Genomic DNA, 22577 nt, shown 5'->3' on the forward strand with positions numbered 1-22577 from the left:
ACCTGCCAGAGATTTATTCCTTACTGTATCTCTGTGTTCAAAGTTACCCTTTCAAAAAGCTAAGTGAGGGAGGTGGGTTAAATTCATCATAAAGAAGGAAAACAGATAATGAAATTAAAATTAAACTAAACTCTGTCATGTTTCAGGATTACAAAACACACTGAAATCCAACCATCCTATTAAAGAGTTTACTAGCTGGCAGTTTCAGTTAGCTAAAACCTTTGAGCTCACTCACAGATTCGATCACTTCAACATTGACCAGTGGTTATCCAGGATCATACATAGGGTACCTGATAAGAAAGACGACCAGTAATCACTATATAGGGGTACATCTCTAGGTTCTTGATAAACCTAGATTTGTGCTTTGGGGTGTCTGCCAAGCCATTTAAAAATTAAAGACGTCTGTGATAACCAGTTCATATGTGTTTTTCTTTTTTGTTTTTTGTTTGACAACGGGGGCCACACTGCTCTCTTTAGACACATCAGTCATTTGATCTACACTTTGTACTCAAAAAATACTCAAAAGCAACAAATGGCATAACAACAATAACAGTAGCTACCCCAAACCCCAAATTCGTAGAAGGTAGGTGCAATGAATGGAAAACGGAGTTAGGAAACAAGTACAGTGCTAAGCACAGAGTATGCAATGGTTATTGAATTGCAACTATTGATGTGATAAACTTTCAAATAGTCTGATTATTAAGGAAACTTTCTTAGAGAAAGAATGGAGGGTTGGCAGAGAGAACTGAAATAGAAACCAACCACAATGGCATGGAAAATTAGAAAATTAGCCTGACAGAGGTGAAGAAACATGTGTAGAGAGATGTTACTAGATTGATAAGAGGTGAGGAAAGAAGAGATGATTGCTTCAGAGCACTCAGTCCCACTGCAAAATCTGAATTTACCCCACAAACTGTGGGTAGTTGGTGCAGTTTATCCTTTTTTGTTAGGGGAAACAGGTGAACCCTATTTTATTATGCAAAAGTAATTATAGAAGTCTTCAGCTGAGACAATTTTCAAAGGCGGTGCAGTACTAAGATGCAAGAAATTTTAAAGGAATTGGTCAGAAACCTACAGGATGGTCCTTAAATCTCTGATCCACATTGAGGGTACAGACATTGGAAGTTAGAGATCAGAAAGCATTTGAAAATGTAGAAGGTTCTTAAGGTTCTATGATGATGAAAGATTTCCCTTTCTCTCAGAAGACTACCTGAAGAAATTACTGTCTTCCTTGAATTTTGAAGAACACAATGGCCTGAAGAAAATCTAAACGGCTAAAGAAAGGAGGACCAACTACTTTGAAGGAGAGTGAAGGAGAGGTTGTTTGGGAATTAGAATTGGTCTGCATTCCCAGAATCCTTTGAGGAAAAGGCTGTTGTTTACTTTGGGGTGGATGTGATGTCTGAAGGATTTGACCTCTAGCCACTGGAAGTCCTGCCATCAGACAGCTCTCAGCTGTCAATGTTCATCCGCTACAGAGAGTGGAGACTGGCCTATTTGGAGATAAAAAGTTCCAGACATCCTCCCCTAAATTAGGACAATTCTGCATGGCCATCCCAGTTTCAAAACTTTCTACAGGATTGGCTGAGGTCCCCATTGAGACCATAGTACAGCTTCGACTTTTCCTTCTGACCAGTCTTGCTTCTTTCTTTCCCTTTCCACAAGTATTGATCCCAAGGGCACACCCTAACAAACATCTTGCACAATTGTCTCCATCTCAGAATCTGCTTTTCAGAAAACCAGACCCACAACACCTGTGGATCACAGGTGGGTCCAATAGTTGAACCGGCATGGATTATCTTAAAAGTTGTTCAAGGAGGACCCAAGACCAATGATCAGACATTAATGGAGAGGATGCTTAAAGTATTACTGGATTCCTTATAGCTGGAATAAAATTGCATTGTATCCTGGTTAACAGGATACAAAATTAAAAACTTCAAGTGGGGAGAGAGGTGGCAGGCTGGGGAGGGGGGCTGGTATTTTGAAGAATTTACAAAATTGCCTAAGAAAGAAAGAGCCAGCTTTGTTGCCCAGTCCAAAAAGCAATAACATCCAGCTCACAAGTGATAAATACCACCTTTCCCTTGTATCCTAAGTTCCAATCTGCAGAGTTTAGCAGGAAAAGGGGCAAAATCACAAAACAGAATAAGGAGGAAGATAGGAACAAACCTCTCTCTGAGCAACCTAATGCAGTCTCTCTCTCTCTCTCTCTCTCTCTCTCTCTCTCTCTCTCTCTCTCTCTCATTACTTAAATCCAACCCTTCCTGCAAATACTGTGATACTCTTATCTCTTTAATTGGTGAGTTGGCTCACAGTTCCTTTGGTGTATGGTCCCCAATGTCTTCTTGCCACAGTTATAAAATCTGGCCTTCTCTAAGGTTGTCCCCAGTGGTCTCCGGTTTTAAAACCTAAAAGTTATTTCTTGGCTGGTACTCTGTCTTCCTGGGCATTCTATTTACATGCATCCTGAGACACACACATCGTGATGTGGCTCAGTGATAAAGCACCTCTGGTTCAATCCCTAATTTAAAAAAAAAAAAAAAAAAAAAAAGGTGTGGGGGGTGGCATCACAAGAGGCACATAATAGGTGCTCAATCCATTTCTCAGATTTCCCAAATGCCTGCAGAAAGGAGTCCATGGTCAGGGACAAGGGCAGCGACAGACATAGTAACATTGGATGTGAAGCAGCTAGATCCAGATCGGTGCTCACTGTGCGGTCCGCCTGCCACGGAGTCTCAATTTGGGCACAGGAATCAGAGAGCAGCCCCGACGTCCCGCTGGCGGGTCAAGCTGGGCCCTGTAACAGTACTGGTCAGATTTGGCAGCCAAGAAGCTAGCTGCTCGCCGCTGCTCGCCCTGTCCTTCTCCCTGTCCCGCCACCGCCCGCTACCACTCTCGGAAAAATCCTTCCCTTCTTGGCGCAATCCTGCTGCCATGCCCTGCTGCCATGCCCTGCTGCCTTAGCCCCTCGCGTCTCTTACGGAACCGCCTGGTTTCCTGCTGACCCCGCCCCGCTGCCCCGCCCTTGCGGATGCCCCGCCTCGTACTGCTGTCCAGCCCCGCCCCGCTGTCCAGCCCCGCCCCGCTGTGCAGCCCCGCCCCGCCCCGCTCCTCCAGTCCCGCCCCGCCCTCTGTCCAGCCCCGCCCCGCCCCGCTCCTCCTGTCCCGCCCCGCCCCGCCCTGCTGTGCAGCCCCGCCCTGCTGTCCAGCCCCGCCCCGCTGTCCAGCCCCGCCCCGCTGCTCCGCCCCGCCCCGCTGCCCCGCCCCGCCCCGCTCCTCCTGTCCAGCCCCGCCCTCTGTCCAGCCCCGCCCCGCTACCCCGCCCCACTGCCCCGCCCCGCCCCGCTCCTCCTGTCCAGCCCCGCCCCGCTGCCCCGCCCCGCCCCGCTCCTCCTATCCCGCCCCGCCCCGCCCCGCTCCTCCTATCCCGCCCCGCCCCGCTGTCCAGCCCCGCCCCGCCCCGCCCCGCTCCTCCTGTCCCGCCCCGCCCTCTGTCCAGCCCCGCCCCGCCCCGCTCCTCCTGTCCAGCCCCGCCCGCTGTCCAGCCCCGCCCCGCTGTCCAGCCCCGCCCCGCCCCGCTCCTCCTGTCCCGCCCCCTCCTGGTACCCAGCAGACGCGCTGCGGTGGACCCTGGCGCCATGGGGACAGCCTCGTCCCTTGTGAGTCCCGCTGGCGGAGAGGTGATCGAGGACACTTACGGGGCGGGCGGCGGCGAGGCCTGCGAGATCCCGGTAGAGGTGAAGCCCAAGGCCCGCCTGCTGCGCAACTCGTTCCGCCGGGGCGCGGGGGTGGCGGCGGCGGCCGGGCCCGGGTCGCTGCCCCGCGCGGCGGGCAGCGGCGGGCTACTGGGCGCCAGCTTCAAGTCCACCGGCTCGTCGGTGCCGGAGCTGGAGTACTCAGCGGCCGAGTACGAGCGGCTCAAGAAAGAGTATGAGATCTTCCGGGTCAGCAAGAACCAGGAGTTGTTGTCCATGGGCCGCCGCGAGGCCAAGCTGGACACCGAGAACAAGCGGCTGCGGGCCGAGCTGCAGGTAACGCGGGCGCGCGCCCGAGGCGGCCGTGACGCCGGGGAAACTGAGACCCAGAGCGACCTGCCCACGCTGTGCAGCAGATTGGTGGCACTGCTAGGTTGCACCCTGGACGCCTGACCCGTCCCTTGTCCACCGTGTCCCCTCTCCGAATGAAATAATTTAAAAAGTGGAACAGAAACTTTCCCTCATTTTGAGGGGGCATTCTTTTCGTGAGTCCAAACTGATTTCTTTTCAGCTGTGCTTCCCCCTTTCGGTTTGTGGTTCATTCATTCAGACACCTTAAAGTAATTAGCTAGGGAGTGCCCCGAGGCCTCAAATGCCAGTCCCCAGGAAGCAGGCTCTGAAGCGTGCACACCAAGACTGGTGGCATATGTTGGAGAAACTACACATTCCTCCTGGTCATGCTACCCTGCAACCAGTTTTACATACTGCCAAGGTGGGCTCATGGCCCATTTATGAAGTTCCAGAGCTGCTGGGTTTTAATGATCTTGACGTGAATTATTCTGGAAGCCTCCTGGTTTTCACCATCCAACTGCTGTGGTTGCAAATCTTACCTGAATGTAATTAGAGCCCCTTAGTCCATATGATTATTAATTTGCTCAGAGCAGTTTTTGCAGCCTCCTTTGTAACAGATACATTTTAACTCATTGATAGTATATAAAGCAAGAGATTATTGCCTGAGCAGAATTCTGAGACATTATGCCATCTCTTTTGGACTCCTCTGAAGGTTACTGTGTTGTTTATATACTCTACTGTGATTCAGACTTCTAGGCAGCTGAAGAGTTCCTGGGCTTATCACAGTAGGAATTAAATAAATACTTCAGATTCATTGATGTAAAAGAAGGAAGCCCCTTTTCTAGTCTGGGCATTCTTCATCAGGTTTTCTTATTTCACCCCTTCATTAGCCATTATATGTTATAGAGTTAGCATATTATCTTTGAAGATATACTTGGCATTAGTCTGTTATCAGTTTCCCACTGGGTGGACTTAATGCACTTGAGTACATAAAGTGAACTTGTTTATTTCAGATATCTGATTTCATGTGTCCAGGCCACTGCCCAGTGGATACTGCATGTTGAAAATCACTGTGAGTTGACAGGTAGAAAAGAAGGCCAAACTAAACAGGGCAGAGTGTGGAGAGGGTTGACAAATGTCACAGTTCCAGATTACTCCTGTTATCAATCCTGATTCCTGTGTAACCCATTTGGTTCCTTTCTCACCTATGTAGGCATGAAAAACTCTTTCATATTTATTTTAGTTAGTAGTCAGACATTTTTACTGGGAGTCTGCAGAATATCAGGCAGTATGAAGGGCTCAGGGTATAATAATATGACCAAGATTAGTGCCAAGTAGTGCATAGACTCCCAGAATAATTGTCCTTCAAGTTAAACCTTACAAGGTGTATTTTCTTTTTAAAGATAGAAAAACTGAGCCATAGGGAAGTTAAGAGCCAGAGCAGTATTTTTTTAAAGTATTAATTTCCATTGTTGAAGTGTCTTATTTTAGTTCAGGCATGTTTGCATTTGTTAATTATGTATTTGAATAAAATGGCAACATGAAATTCTTGATAACTGATAAAAATAGTAAATTATTAAAACCCTAAGCTATGTAATGTAAAGGTACAAATATAAAGTTTGGGAGAGAGGTTATTTTTGAGAAGAAATAACAAGGTAAATTATTCCAGGCACTCCAGAAAACTTATCAGAAGATACTTCGAGAAAAAGAAAGTGCTTTAGAAGCAAAATACCAAGCAATGGAGAGAGCAGCTACATTTGAACATGACAGAGATAAAGTTAAGCGGCAATTCAAGGTAAATTCCCTACATTTTTAACCTCAAAATGACACAGAATAAAAACAATGTATTTTTAAAAGTTTCTAGAATACTGCAATGAATAAACAGAAATAAATTATGTAGAATTTTCATAAGAACTAGTGTAGAGCACTTTTTCATTTTTGAGTTGGACGTGGTGTAACAAAGAAAAGGTATAAAAATGAACATTGTAATAGAGATTTTAAAAAAGGAAAGCATTTCTTTTTGGAGAAAGGAAAATTGGGGGGATGCTATGTGTAGGAAGACATTACCGGTATTTAGTGGCAGGAAGACAGATTTGCTGAACATCATGCAGGGTACATGAAAGGCCCACACCACACACATCCATTCTTCCAGAATTTCAGTGGGCTCCAGTTGTGAAACAGGGGAAGCTCCTGGGGCATTTACCCTAAAAAAGGAGATGGGGACCAAGTGAATATTGATTTTATGAATGAAACCTTTTTTTCCCCTTAAAAGTTGATGGTACAACCTTTGGATTATGAAAAAGATTTCAAAATTAAAATTCTCCTTTTTAAAGATTTTTAGAGAGACCAAAGAAAATGAAATTCAGGACTTATTGAGGGCCAAGCGAGAGCTGGAGAGCAAACTTCAGAGGCTACAGGCTCAGGGGATCCAAGTATTTGATCCTGGGGAGTCTGATTCAGATGACAACTGTACAGATATTACTGGTAAATTCAATTCCTATTAATAATATGTTGAGCGTTCATCATAACTAGAGTGGTATTATAGAGCAAACTTTGAATTCTGCTATATTCCTTTTATTTGTCTATATTAGCTTAGATCACTGTTACAAATAGAGTTGCACTTTTTCCTGCGTCAATGTGTCTCTCTCTTCTTGAAATACATGAAGTCAGGGGCTGAGTTCCTTCTGCCATGCTGCTTTGCCAGCTCTACCCCATACCTGTTTCCTGTCTGGTCTGAGATAGCTGCTGCATGTCCTCCGTCACATCTGTGTTTTAGCCAAGGAGATGAAGGAAAGGGAGAACACATTCCTATTTTTTGAAGACCGTCTGAAAGATGCACACATCACTTCTGCTCGAGCCCCATTGGGCAGAACTACACCTAGGAGGATTGAAAAATGTAATTGACTGCCAGGCAGACATGTCCCACTCCAGTGTGAGGCTCTGTTACTAAAGGCAGAAGGGGAGAGGGGTTATTGGAACTAGTATTCTCTGAAACATTATTTTCCCATATGATGATGTATTCTTCACAATTATCATTTAGAATACCTGCATTATATGTCCCTGGGTGGGAAGCTATTAAAAAGTTTTTGTTTTATAATTAAACATATAAAATATATATTTCTGGAAATAAGGCCTAAAAACACAGAATGAAAGAGCGTACCATGTCCCAAGTGAATATTAATAAATTCTGACTACAGCTCCCAATGCCATGAGCTGCAACGCCAGTGGCCAGACCCACCCTGGCCATGGGTACCAAGTTCACCCAGGAGAGGGAGGGGGCGTGAACCCTGCTTTTGGGAGCCCTAGCTACCGACAGGGCAGGGACGTCGCTGGAAGAGAGGTATAAAAAAATAAATAAATAAATAAATTCTGACTAATATTGAAAAAAGGGAAAGATTTTATTTTAAATGTAGTCACCATCCCACTTATAAGGGATTATAAAATTATATTCTTACAAACTGATGCATTTTGGAGTAAAATATAGTAACCAACAATTCCTTTTTTTTTTTTTTTTTGATGGGGGGACTACCAGGGATTGAACTCGGACACTCAACCTGAGCCATATCCTCAGTTTTATTTTTTGTATTTAATTTAGAGACAGGGTCTCACTGAGTTGCTTAGTGCCTTGCTTTAGCTGAGGCTGGCTTTGAACTCCTGCCTCAGCCTCCAGAGCTGCTGGGATTACAGGCATGTGCCACTGCACCTGGCTGATAATTCCAATCTGACCAGCATCCTGGGACTTTTATAATTAACTTTTGAGAAAAATATGAAGTGATTCTAACTGGCCAAGAACAACTGAGAAAATACCTTTTGCTGTCACATTAGTCTGAGTGCTTGTTTCAGTATCAGCATGTTCAAATGCATAGCATTTCAAAACTCTTATAATTGTCTTGGGAAGTTAACAAAAACAATGTAATATTTATTTTAGGTCTTTTTTTTTTTGCAGTGTTTTTTCAACCCCTAGAACCCCAGGGGCGGGGTTCTAGGGTTTGAACCCAGGGGCACTCTACCACTGAGCTACATCCCCAACCCTTTTTATTTTTAGACAGAGTCCTGATAAATTGCTGAGGCTGGCTTCAAACTTGAGATACTCCTACCTCAAACTAAGGAGTCACTGGGATTTTGATGTGTGCCACCACACCAAGCCTAGGTGTTTTGTTTATATATATATATATATATAGTTTAAACTTGCAGAAGGAATGTTTGAGGGAATGTCACCCATTTGATATTCAAAAACCTAAAAATAGTAAACTCCACTTTTGCCAGAGATTTAACCCAAACATCAGTTTGCTTACAGTTAGTCAAGGATGCCATGTAGATATTCTGGGCCATGTGGTTTATTAGAAAATCATCCACATGTTCACAAGTAACTGTTGACTCAGACATTAATTCTGTTGTTCTTGGAAGTTAGAATTTATGTCCTAAAAAATCACAAAGATTAGTTATTAGTGCACAAGTAGCAGCCTGCCTCTGAAGTTCTTTCTTTTACATTTAAGCTGATATCTATGATGCATAGTTAAGAATGATTTATAGAATTTTGTATGGCGTTAACTGCCCTTTTATTAAAATTCCTTTGTTTATTGTATTCTTATTTCTTCTTTCCTTTCTAATCTCCTCCTTGAATTTGAGATGATAACCAGAACCTTAGGACTATGTCAAAAGTTGGTAGCAAAGTACTTTCAAAATCATTTGAATATTTATTGCATATGGAATTTTGTAGCATTTTTAAAGTTACAAATCCTGTTGAATGTATGTGCTGAGTTTTTGAACAGTAGGTAACTTGGACTGCACAACCTAAAGATCTCTTGCCATGACAGCTGCTGGAACCCAGTGTGAATACTGGAGTGGTGGGGCCTTGGGCAGTGAGCCCTCCATAGGGAGCTTGATCCAGCTTCAACAGTCCTTCAGAGGGCCGGAGTTCGCCCACAGTTCCATAGATGTGGAGGGACCCTTTGCAAACGTCAACAGAGGTAACACACACCGCTTGCCAATGTCTTGCCTAGGGGCATTGATTTCATATTCTATAATCTTGTGCTAAGACCACTGCCACCAGCAGAGCATGAAATTTGTGTTCTGAGTGCCTTCCATTGTCACTGTACCTAACCAGGGGGATGAGGTTACATAATTCATATTGGGATCACATGATGCTGCAGCCAGCCAGGCTAACCAGCTTCTAGTTACTATGCTTCTGGTCTGAATGCTCAGGTGATTTGTTTAAGAGCAAGAGTCTGATGCTTATTAACTGAGAAACAAGAGGATTTAGTCTTTCCCTCTGTTTCTTCGATGATGTAGAAGGTTAGAGCCTGGAACAAAATACACAAAGCCCTACTAGGACATATAGTATTCTTAGTCAGGAGAACGTGCTTATTGTTTTCATATAATCGAATGTCCAAAAAGACTATAAAGTCTGTTTACAATTTCAGTATCAGAGCAGACTTAAGAAGGTTTGTAAATAGCTCTACTCTTTTTTTCTTAAGACCTTAAATTTTTTTCTCTATTTGCAAAATGAAAATCATTTTTTTAAATTGTGCTTTTTGAATTATCCAAATATGTCCCAAAATTTTCATTCTCACTCAGTAACATAAATTACTTTTCATTTTATATTATTCTTAAATGTTCTTTATGACTCAATAGAATGAGAATAAGAAAGTCCAGTGATAGGTCATCCTGGGAGTGCAGGCTCCCCCTCAAGTAGTGGAGTAATCAGACAGCTCCATAAGGTAGTTCTGGAAAATTTGACTAGAATCCCTGTATACCAGGGAAGACCACTAGTGACATTTATTGCTTCAAGTCCCAGGAAGGAATTTGAAGTTCGAGAACTAATTGCCTTTTATGTCATTCAACAAGCCATCTCAGTCTCAACTTGTGAGATCAGATTCCATTCTATGTGCCTGTTATGCCTTCTGGTAATTTTTTGCTTAAACTTGTGGAAATTCTCTTTTCAGATGACTGGGATATCGCCGTAGCTAGTTTATTACAGGTGACTCCCTTGTTTTCACATTCTCTATGGAGTAATACTGTCAGATGTTACCTCATGTACACAGAAGAAACCCAGCCTGAAATGGATCTTTTCCTGAAGGTGAGGATACCTATAAAAACTCTGTATACACTGCTTTAAAACACATGTTGATATTATACCCTATTCAGGATACTGTTGCCTCTGAATCATATGCCTTGCTGGATATTAGATAGTGTGTCTTAAAGAACAGGAAGCCTCTTGGACTTTTCTTCAGAGAAAACATTGTTCTTTATTAGATGCAAAGAAAGATAGCTGTTGAATTAAGGGTTTTGATTTTTAGCCTTCCGGGAGTGACTTTCTTAGGGAAGGAACTACGACAGGAAAGGAGGATTATAATTAGCTGTAATTAGCTTTGAATACCATGTTAGGATATTGGAGCTTTATGTTGTTCTACATTTCATTGTGTATTCTCTCTTTTTTTTTAATTAATTGATTTTATTTTTTTAAATACACGACAGCAGAATGCATTACAATTCTTATTACACATATAGAGCACGATTTTTCATATCTTTGTAATAAAGTGTGTTCACGCCAATACATGTACTTTTTTGCATTATAATTCTTATTACACATATATACCACAGTTTTTTATATCTCTGTATATAAAGTAGATTGACACCCAATTTGTGTCTTCATACATGTACTTTGGATAATGATGTCCATCCCATTCCACCATCCTTGCTATTCTCCACAATGTTTAAGACCTAGAGCATACCTACTTTAGTTACATCCGCCGGCTCTATCTTTTGAATCTCTTGCAGGTAGTAACAAATTTAATTCTTGTCATCGTTTTTAATTTTTCAAGGCAGCCCTTGGAGTTTTTCTAAGACAGGGATCTGCAAACTGTACCCTGTAGTCCAAATCTGGCCTTCTGCCTGTTTTCACATAATCCGGAGCTAAGATTGGTTTTCACATTTTTAAATTGCTTTAAAAAAAAATCATAGGAAGAGTAATATTTCATGACTTGAAAGTTATATGAAATCCAAATTTTAATGTCTATAAATAAAGTTTTATTGTACATTACGAGACTTATTCATATATATGCCATCTCTAGCTGCACTACAAGGACATTTCAATGGCAGAGCAAATTGTGACAAGAACCAAATAGGCTGCAAAGATCCCTGCTAAAATGCCAAGTTGTCAAGCTATAATTATTTTTGTGAAACTGTTTGCCATCGTGACTCTGTAGAAAAAGTTTTGTCTGCCACTATTCCAAGTGAATTTTAAGTAAATCCACAGACCAAACCTACTGTATTTACATCCCCCAGATTGTTCGTTAATAAATACATTTAGCTTTCCTTTGTAGTATTACTCAATTTTGGTAAAAATATTTTAAAGCTCAGAGTTTCCATTCAGTAATTGCATATAGGTTATTCCCAAAGATATTTCTGAGGGCATTACTGATTTTTGCCATGATAATCATCTTTACTTAGTAACCTAATTTATTAAAGACCAACATGTTTCTAGCATATTTCTGTTTGCTTTGGTATTCTAATATATCAAGCTCAAGCCTTTGTGTTATATAGATCTGTTGATCAATATTTTGTATTCTTTAGAACAATAAAACCAAAATTGTTCACGATAATAATCACACAAAAAAGAAGCACCAAAGCAAAATAGCCTAATGCTTTCTCCTGTTATGATCATGAAATAAATCATTTTCTAAGCTAGAGAATAGCTTGGTGGTTAAGCTATTATTATTTACGTTTTAGGGAGAAATTGGCTTTTTCTCTTTAGGATTTTTTTTTTTAATGTGATTCCATTATTACTCCTAGAATTTTGTGATAGAAAATACCTGCCATAACCTGTTACAGAGCATAATATTTAAAGCTGTATGACTCTTACTATATTTTAAGTTAAATACATTATGCTTTTATATATATCATAATTTGTTTTTAGGACTATTCACCTAAACTTAAAAGAATGTGTGAGACAATGGGATATTTTTTCCATGCTGTTTATTTTCCAATAGACGTTGAAAATCAATACCTCACTATAAGAAAATGGGAAATTGAGAAGAGTTCCTTAGTTATTTTATTCATTCACTCCACTTTACCAAGGTAAGTTGGAAAAATCTGTAATTTACTATATGCATTAGCTGTATATAGAATTGAAATTGCAAATGAACTTCAAAGATAGGTTATAATTACATTCTTTAAAATCAAAAACAATCTATGAAATTTAATAAGTTCCAAAACTGTTTCACACTTACCTAAAATAAAGAATTAAAAATTTTAGACTATTAGACTTTTATAATAGGTTGTATGAACAACATCTTTAATGTAAAGATCATTTTAATCAGGACTTAGTAAGTTATATCCTGGTGGCCAAATTCAGCTGGGTGCCTGCCCTTGAAAATAAAGTTTTATTGGAACACAGCCATGTTTTTTTCACTATATACTTTCTGTGTCTGATTTTCTACTGTAACAGCAAAGTTCAGTAGTTGTAATAGAAAATTTATGTCCTACAAAGCATGAAATGTTGACTTTATGGCCTTTTACAGAAAAAGTTGGTGATCCGTGATTTCAGTAATCATTATTACCTTTCTTTCTTTGGATACAATTTCAGAAGTTTATGGATTTTATATGATACACACACCTTGAACAATGGTGTATGTGTTGAATCATAATTGAAATGCATTGAGGAGCTTTATTACTTGAATAAACCCAGCAAAGTGAACAGTCTCCTTATAATGTTAATGTAAGCATGCTAATGAATCTTGCCTGCAAATAAAGATTTTTTAACGTCAATTAGATATGTAGATAAAAGACAAGGGATTGGCTAGCTTCACTTAGCATAATCTGCTCTAATGCCATCCATTTCCCTGCAAATTCTATGATTTTGTCATTTTTTAATGCAGAGTAATACTCCATTGTGTATAAATGCCACATTTTTTTTTATCCATTCGTCTATTGAAGGGCATCTAGGTTGGTTCCACAGTCTTGCTATTGTGAATTGTACTGCTATGAACATGGATGTAGCAGTGTCCCTATAGTGTGCTCTTTTTAGGTCTTTAGGGAATAGACCGAGTAGGGGAATAGCTGGGTCAAATGGTGGTTCCATTCCGAGCTTTCCAGGAAATCTCCATACTGCTTTCCAAATTGGCCGCACCAATTTGCAGTCCCACCAGCAATGTACAAGTGAACCCTTTTCCCCACATCCTCACCAGCACTTGTTGTTGTTTGACTTCCTAATGGCTGCCAATCTTACTGGAGTGAGATGGTATCTTAGGGTGGTTTTGATTTGCATTTCTCTGACTGCTAGAGATGGTGAGCATTTTTTCATGTACTTGTTCAGGTCCTTGGCCCATTTGTTGATTGGGTTATTTGTTATCTTATTATCTAATTTTTTTAGTTCTTTGTATATTCTGGATAAAAGACAAATAAGCTGGGTTTAATTCCTGGTACCAAAAAAAAAAAAAAAAAAAAAGATTGCCTGCCTAGTGGCCAGGCAAGTGGCAGCTGGCTAGTCAATGAGCCTTCACCTGGAATATGTTAGGAGTCCTTCCACTTGATTGCCTTCAGTGAGTTTTATTACTATCTACCCCTTTCCCTTTTCTTCCCTGTTTTTAAATTTACTAAGGTTCTATCATGTTTCCTTACTTAATATTGAGTAATATTTTATCTTATTGGTGCTATGTCATTTGTTTTACATTATTTTTCTTTAATTCCTATCTTTAATCCTTGAAACCATCTTATTTTTCTTTTCTTTTTTTTAGAGATTTTTTCAAAATTTATTTTATTTTTTTAAATACATGACAGTGGAATGCATTACATTCTCATTACACATATAGAGCACAATATTTTATATCTTTGTATATATTGTTTTTTCTTTACCTAAAGGAATTTGTTAATAAAATATTGTACATTATTTTTATACTTTTAACATTTATCTTTATCTTTCTAATCTTAAACTCTTCTTAATGTCCCCCATTTCTTTCATATTTTATTATTTCTGCTTGGCAGATTCATATATCTTCTTTAACTAAAATTACATTTATTTGCATTTAAAAAAGGTTATTCTTGTTAAAGAATAAGAATTTTTAATTTCTTAGTCTTTTCTTAGCCTCTGCTTCACCTTTATTTTACTTAGATTTTTTTTCTTACTCTGTTTGTTTATTATTTTATTTCATCATTTGTTTCTTCCAAGGCTGTCACCAAGTGTGGCAGTCAAGATGAGATTCATACCACAAGCAGGGGCTCTTGGGGCCTTCAATTCTCTCAGATTGCTTGTTCATCTCTCCCTATGGATCCTTCCTCCTTCCCAAAAGGTGAATCTAGAAATACTACTCCTGAACCACTTGGAATCTTGATGGAGAAATGCTTTTCTAACCAATAATTATAACTTGTGTCCAAATGGTACCCACAGAGTTACTTAAAGATACTGTTCAGTGGCTTCTCCCAACATTCAGTCATCATTAAAAAAAAAAAAAAAAAAAAAAAAATCTATGTAGTGAAGAACACAGGAGCCATGCCTTTCCATTGTCCCTCTCCAGAGAAGGGAAATAGTCAGACTTCTGACACTGCTGATCCATTTCTTCTTTAATTAATTTGACCTGCTTTCCTTTGTGGCAGAATCATAGGAGAAATCTCCTAACGTGAAGGATGTGAACTGAAAAAGGGAGACTCCAGGAGGGACTGGCCAATAGGAATATTTCAGATAAAGGTCTAGGATATTCTTTGCTCTTGATTCTTTGCCCTCCTTCATTGTGGCAAAACCCTTGTTGGGCAGCCAGGCTAATGAAGAATTCTGGATCGTAAGTGGAAGAGAAGGCCACTTTTGCTTTTGGAAGCAGCCTCTGGTCCTGGTGGCTCCCTCTTGGGAACCTTCAGGGTAATTACCAAAGGATAATCACATCACCTTTCACGACTTCTTAGGCCCTACTCTTGGTTCCATTCCGTCCTTAGTAACAAGGAGTAACTCTGTGGAGTTTTCTTACAGAATTTAGTGAAGTGGAAGCTCCACTCTTGTGATTGAGCTTTCTTCATTCCTCGTCTCCCCCACTTCCAATTCCTGTGGCCTCACATAGTGGCATCTCCTCTGTCAGCTCCTCCCCTCTGCATCTGTCTATACAACCCACTTTCCGACTGGATTCTGCAATGCAGATTATCAGCATGTCAGCCGGCCTGCCATACTCTCTAACTTCAGCAGTTATTAGCTCTTGATCTGTTTATTTTCATCTGTACCATCTACTTCCCTTCCACCAGATGCCACCAAATCCCAGAGACCATAGCATTTTACCTAAACCCCTGTGTCAGTTTTGTAGGGCCTGCTTTTCAAATACAAACATGCGTCTGAACAGAAGGCTCACTCTTTGGCATTCATCTGGGCCACAGATGTTTTTCTTTTTTTTTTTTTTTAACCAAAAACAAAAAGAAATGGGCCATTTAAATTCCAAACTTCTGTAAAACATGGCCAGAATGATTTCAACAATGAAAATTCCTGTGGATTGGTACATTGGGTTAGCACAGAAACATCTAATAGGATATTATTTTTTTTCTGTTTTATCTTTGAGACTAGTTTCTGCATTTGCAAATTATGAATCTTTTACTAGCTCCCATGTCCTACATGCACACACACATACACACCAATATGCCTCTCTAGACAACTTTAAAACTTTTAGAAAGGGGAATTGGCTGCAATGTTCCTGTGGTGTATAAAACACTAGTTGTTTATTAGTTCTAGAATTTTTTAGTAACTTTTATAAACAATATAATTATGGTTCCCTGTAGCAAAGTTTATTTAAAAAAAAAATAAAACAACTTTACCATAGTCAAGGTTTTTGCTAGTCATTTGACCTCACCCATCTACCCCTAGGTCTTTCTCATAGTAGGTATTGGACATATTGAGGCCATTTATTAAGTGAGAAAAGGCTAAAGGACTGGGGAAAAAAATGTCTTGAGCCTTTAGAGGTAATAATATTTGTGTTTAAACTTAGAAAATATAAATCAGCCAATGGAATTTTGTTTTCCATGTATTTGCCAAGTCTCATGAGTCTGGTTCCACCATTTTGAGCCATGTTTAACAGAATTTTTGAGAATTTTGTGAGGTTTAAAAAATAAAGTTGCTGAAGCTTTATAATTTAATTCATAATCTATCATACTGACTCTAATTGTTGGCTAAGGAACACATTGTATTTTAAGAACAAGCTATAACAGAGTTTCATCAGAGAATTAAGGACTTAGTGTCGCTTTTAGAAGCTTCACTGGGCTGCAGCTTCTCTGGCCACTTGTCCCTGGAGTGGGTTGTTTTACTGTTGGCTGCCACCGTGCAGTGTAGCACCAGAAATGCCAATTTCCCATCTAGCCTTTTATTGGAAGACTGTGAAGAAGCCTTTCTGAAAAACCCTGAAGGAAAACCACGGTTGATTTATCACCGTCTGGAGGATGGGAAAGTCAGTTCCGACTCCGTCCAGCGATTGATCGACCAAGTTTCTAACCTCAACAAGGCCAACAAAGCCAAGGTAAAAGTCACAGGGTTTCTTTTTCAGAAAATGCTTGGCAGAGGGAAGAGCCAGAGCAAAGGTCATGAGAGCCTAGAGTGTCTGAGGACGGGGAGGAAGCTAGCAAGGCCAGAGCAGAGTGAGGGGGTGGGGAGGGGGAGAGATGGCCCAGTTGATCCTCAAGAGTCCTGAACACTATTTTAAGAGCCTAGTTTTGCTCCCTTGGAACAAGACGGGGAGCCATTGGAAGATTTTAAGAAGAAGAATATCAGGGCCTGATGCCATCCTGGACAAGTAATCTCTTTGGCCACTTCGTGGAAAAGAGACAGTAGTTTGGAGCGTAGTGGGCAGAGTAGAGGGCTGTGGTACCATCCAGGTGAGAGGTGCTAGTGGCTCAGACCAGAGTGGTGGTAGAGAGGTGATGAGGCGGGGAAACCTGTGTACTTTGGGTTTCATCACACCCCTGGTCACACTAAATCCCTTGTGTGACTTTAGACAAGTTTTTTTTTTTTTCTTTTTTTTTTAAGAAACGCCTCAGTTTCCTCATCTGTAAAATGAGAGTAATAATAGTTTCTCCCTTATAATGTTATTGTGGACAAGTGAGGACAGATATGTTAAGCCTAGAATATTTCCTGACACAGCACCACCACCTCTTCCTGCTGTTGCTGTGTTTGTTGTTACTGTGAATTTTTTTCTTTTTCCCAGTTCATTGATCACTCAGGAGATCCTGCAGAGGGAGTATATAAAACTTATATTTGTGTGGAAAAGATCATTAAACAGGTAAATATGCATCTCCTGTTAAGATTTCATCTAAAATATTTTAAGACTGTTTTCCATAAAGTTGAGTTTTCCAGAGAAAACCACCTGTTTGTTCTTCTGAGAACAGTCCCCAAGGAAAGCACTGTTGTTTTGTTGGGAGTACATCCTGTGGTGTAATCATGGCGTTACTTAGGACCAGATGCTGTTACCACTCATCGGTCTCACAGATGATTGACAGTTCATACCTGTTAAGTAGAAAACATATTACAAAAGTGCAAGTTAAAAGGTAGATATTTGAGATGGGCACAGTGGCACAAACCTGTAATCCCAGAGATTCGGGAGGCTGAAATAGGAAGATTGTAAGTTCAAAGTCAGCCTCAGTAACTTACTGAGACCCTGTCTCAAAATTTAAGAAATAAATAGAGGGGCTGGGGATGTAGCTCAGTGGTAAAGTACCCTTTGGTTATATCCCCAGTACCAAAAAAATAAATAAAATAGGTGTTTGAAGTAAAATGTTCAGTTTACTCAATAGACAGGCTCCTTAGATTCTGTGTGCACTTTGGATTTTTACATATTAGAAAAGTCCTCAAATTTTCCCACCACATTATCCCTAACAGCAGAGAGAGGTTCAAGTATCCCTTAAGGAAGCCGAGAACATGGACCAGAGAGGTGTCTGGAGCTTAAGGTTTTAATGAAATTTCATGTATTATCTTAAAAATATATTTGCCTTATATAGTCTGTTTGATAGTATACCTGTTTATTTTTAATATTAAAAATATTGTCAAAATTACTTATTAACAAAGTACCAATAACTATATAATAAAAGATGCCCCATCTTCCAGTAAAATGAGCACAAGAGGAAGATGTACCATGTTTAGTGTGTAGTTACCCATCCCTCTAGACACCTCTAGAGAACTAGATAGTCTATTTGAGAAGTAAGGGGTTAGAATACCTTTTCTAATTAATTTGCATTACAGATATGAAAATTTATTATCAGAGAAAGAGTGAGCTCAAACCTATTTTGCATGATGTCATCTAATATAAAGATTGTCATTATAAATTTTTATATTTTCAACAATCTTGCAAATTTTAGGACAGATGAAAAAATGAATTGAGCAAAATGAACCTGGCCATATTTACTATCTTTAATGATTGAAGAACAATGTTTTCAGTGATCTAATACAAAGATATGACAGCACAGATATTTGATATCAAAAAACTCCATCTAGGTAATTAAATTTGAGGGAGAGAGGTACTAGGTAATTAAATTTGGGGGAGAGAGGTACTCAGGGACACTCAACCACTGAGCCATACCCCCAGCCCTATTTTGTATTTTATTTAGAGACAGGAATCTCACTGAGTTGCTTAGTACATCGCTTTTGCTGAGGCTGTCTTTGATCTCCCAATCCTCCTGCCTCAGCCCCCCCAAGCCACTGAAATTACAGGTGTGCGCTACCGCAGCTGGCAATAATTAAATGTTTATGGCATATTTCTTAAGTGATAGCACAACCTTTAAAATTGTTCACTAACAGATATAACCACAGATCCCATGTAGCATTTTTCAGAAAGCAAATTTCATCAGAGTCCAATATCCCTCTAGCTTTATTTATAGGAAGAAGAGATCTTTGTTTTTGTTATTTTAATATTTTTATTTGTCTTCCTTATTTTTAAATTATCATTTATGGTTATAATTTTATGCTCGCAGGTATTATATTAAAGCCATAGGTTTGGACATCCCTCCTTGGTAGCTTAAGCCCACTTGGGGCCTGTGTGCTCACTCCTGCTGCAAGGTCTTTGCCTCTCATTCATTTTCTCCTTCGTTTCTGTGTGTTTGTTCCTTGTGTTCAGGATATACTGGGCTTTGAGAACACAGACCTGGAGACTAAAGATTTGGGAAGTGATGATTCCCTTCCAGAAGAAGATGATTTTGGGGATGTTCTGTGGGACATACATGATGAACAAGAGCAAATGGAAACCTTTCAGCAGGCTTCTAATTCAGCCTATGAGTTAGGATTTGAGAAGGTAAGTATTTGGAGTATTGTTCCAGCAAAGATTAGTCACCACTAAAAGGCTGTGTTATAATTGTATTTCATCTAAATATAATCAAGGTTTGTGATTGGTTAGTAGTCTGCTGTCATAGCGTGATTATCCATATTGAGATTTGAAAGATGTGTGAGATTCAGATAAACTTATAAGCACCAAGTAATTCTGGTTATATATTAGAATTTATTAATTCACAGTATCACCATCTACAACTCACCTGGGCTGGGTGTAGCATAGCTAGGAAACTTGATTAGAATAGTAAGGCTATTCTTCCAATTTAAAGGAATGAGAGTATTAAACATTCAGAAAGCAAAGTGCAGTTGTTCATGCAATAGGTAGATCAGTCCTTTAGTGGTCTAATCAGCATCCTAAATATCTAAAAAATTAATAGAACTCAATGTGTATAAACAAAGGTGTCTAAGTTCAAAAAATACTTAAAATTAATGTAAGAATAATATGTTAAATAATATGATGGAAGCTAATATTAACATCTGTATTTTTGTCATTTTTTTATTTATATATGACAGTGGAATGCATTACAATTCTTATTACACATATAGAGCACAATTTTTCATATCTCTGGTTGTATACAAAGTATATTCACATCAATTTGTGTCCTTATACATATACTTTGGATAATAATGTCCATCACATTCCACCACCATTTCTAACCCCATGCCCCCTCTTTTCCCCTCCCACCCTATCTAGAGTTCATCTATTCCTTCCATGCTCCCCCTCCCTACCCCACTATGGATCAGACTCCTTATATCAGAGAAAACATTCAGCATTTGTTTTTTTAAGGATTGGCTGACTTCACTTAGCATTATCTTCTTTAAATTTGTACTATCTGTAGTACAGATTTCCTAACTGGAATTTATTTGGTCAATCACCTGACTGCACTAGACATGATTTGTCTGTACAATGAGAATAACTACTAGTATCTACTTCATTGGGCTGTTGTAATGTATTAAGCCAGATGATACCCATAAAGCACTTAGCATAGTACCTGGCATAAGACAAATGTTAAATTAGTATTTTATAAAACAGGTACCCCTGTTGTTAATTATATACAAACTGAGGTTCTGATTATGGTTTGACCAAGAGTGCACAGGGAGTAGATTGCAGATCTGGGATTTGAACCTCGGTCTTCTGGCTCCAAATCCTTTGTTTTTTCTTCTACAACAAGGGATCTTAACTTGAGAACCATGGCTCTATAATTGAGCTTTCTGTGGAACCTTAGCTAAGTGGTTAGGATTTATGAGATAGTAAATCTATGAAGTCCTTCCTTTCTTCCTTCAGATGCATCATTACTAGCAGAATTATCTGATTCAATGTATTCTATATCTAGATAGACAAGCAGAAAAATTAATTGTAAAGCTATTCCAAGTAATCCTTTCTTGTAGTTCCTAGAGAAACTTTCTAGCCTAAAGCCATATGCTCTTATTGCAGATTTTTAAAAATTTTCATCAGCTATCATTTAGGCCACTTAATGAACATCCAAACCCCAAGATAACTTTGGAAACTCCCCAAGAACTTTGATAAGTACTGTAATAATCTGGTTTGCTAAGTGCATCCTTTAAGCTCTGAACCAGTTTTGAGTGTCTGAGAGAAACTCGATTTCAGAAAGCTCTGCAGCATCCTACGCTAACCTGACTCCCTGGGGCAGATTAGGAGACCCAAAAAGGCCCCAGAAGAAACCTGCTCTTGTATAGAGCTACTCTCACCAGTCCCTGGAAACTAAGAAGGTCTCCAGGACATTGCTGGTACCAACTATTTAAGATAAGGGATAGTCATCCTGTAAAGCAGGTGTTGATTTTTATGATGAAGAGATCCAACTTGCCTGACGGGCCTTCAAGGCCTTCTGTGGCACCTTGTATGGTTCAGGGATCCAGTGTGACAGAGTGATCTCCCTGCAGTGTTCTGCAAAGCATCTGAATTGCAAAACCCACATGGATTGAAGTGGTGTCCTTCACTCATCAATTAACAGCAACATTATGGGAGGAGAAATTGGGGCCCATTCTTAGTTTGCTACTTTAAGTGTATTTTGGGAATAAAAATAAGCCATTGTGAGGGTGCCTCAACTGACAGTGGAGTTTTCTGATGCAGCTTGTTCCAGTATTTTCATTGATAATCAGAAGTTGACTGGAATTCTCAGAGGCATGCACTTCCTCACAATTTAAATTCATTATTGTTTCTAGTATTACCAACGCCTCAATGATCTGGTGGCAGCCCCAGCCCCGATTCCACCCCTTCTGGTGTCTGGAGGACCAGGTTCTGGAAAGTCCCTTCTTTTATCAAAGTGGTATGATACGGTCCAGTTAAATTGTACTTATCCTCATCACTTGAATTACAGAGGTCCTTCAACAGAACGCACTGCATGTCTGCCTTGCCGCATGGCCAATACTAACCACTAACAAAGCACAGAGGAGTGAAATGATAGCTTTATGCAGTGTAGAGAATTTGGATGTCAGAGAGAAAATACAGAATGAAAAACAAGTAGGAAGTGTGAGCATTCGTGATTGTGAACACAAATTACATTGGTGAGAGATAAAGAAGTACAGGAGTAAGGTGTGTCAGTATGGCGTGGAACTAGGTAAATTAAAGAGGGATACATTTTTATTTTCAGTTATTGGCTTCATCTTAAAAGTTCCATTGGACTTGAAAATATTTGAGTGAAGACTAAGTCTATAGCCAGGTGCAGTGGGTCATGCCTATAATTCTAGCAGCTCAGGAGGCTAATGCAAGAGGATCTCAAGTTCAAGACCAGCTTTGCCAACTTAGCAAGGCCCTGCACAACTAGGTGAGACCCCATAACAAAATTTCTTTAAAAAGGGCTGGAATTGGAGCTCAGTGGTAAAGTACCCCTGGGATAAATCTCTAGTCTTTTGAAGACAGATTATTAAAAGCAAGATGAATTCTAAAAAGCATCAAAACTAAGGATAACCTTTACTGTGAATACAGTTTAGTCTTCAAATTATAGACAAAGGTTCATATAAACTAATAAGCTTCTAAATTTCATTGTATTATTTTTAAACAAGTATTAAGAATATTTTCTTTTATTCATAATTATTATTTATATCAAAGAGTTAGCATATGGTTGATTCTTGTTTATTGCTCTATTATTTAAAGTTATCTTTGAAATATAGTATTTTTGTACCTAATAAATTTTCCTCAAATAGCATATTTTAATTAAAAATTAATTATTACTTTACTAACCTTCAAAGTAAACTATTTTAATGCTTCCTTTACTAATACCTTAACCTCTATG

At 39.6% G+C, this 22577-nt stretch overlaps 1 protein-coding gene across 1 annotated transcript in view; it reads left to right on the forward strand.

Annotated features, from left to right (window-relative positions):
- Nucleotides 1-3638: 3638 nt before the first annotated feature.
- Nphp3 (nephrocystin 3) overlaps nucleotides 3639-22577 on the forward strand; it is a 36288-nt gene continuing 17349 nt past the window's right edge. The window contains exons 1-10 of the mRNA XM_077110450.1: nucleotides 3639-4031; nucleotides 5716-5841; nucleotides 6380-6530; nucleotides 8864-9016; nucleotides 9992-10125; nucleotides 11965-12125; nucleotides 16372-16528; nucleotides 17213-17287; nucleotides 19115-19288; nucleotides 21508-21611. Coding sequence (XP_076966565.1) covers nucleotides 3639-4031; nucleotides 5716-5841; nucleotides 6380-6530; nucleotides 8864-9016; nucleotides 9992-10125; nucleotides 11965-12125; nucleotides 16372-16528; nucleotides 17213-17287; nucleotides 19115-19288; nucleotides 21508-21611 — 1628 coding nt within the window. The remainder of the gene's footprint in view (nucleotides 4032-5715; nucleotides 5842-6379; nucleotides 6531-8863; nucleotides 9017-9991; nucleotides 10126-11964; nucleotides 12126-16371; nucleotides 16529-17212; nucleotides 17288-19114; nucleotides 19289-21507; nucleotides 21612-22577) is intronic.

The sequence above is a fragment of the Callospermophilus lateralis genome, chromosome 10 (genome assembly GCF_048772815.1).
Source record: "Callospermophilus lateralis isolate mCalLat2 chromosome 10, mCalLat2.hap1, whole genome shotgun sequence".
Classification (NCBI taxonomy): domain Eukaryota; kingdom Metazoa; phylum Chordata; class Mammalia; order Rodentia; family Sciuridae; genus Callospermophilus; species Callospermophilus lateralis.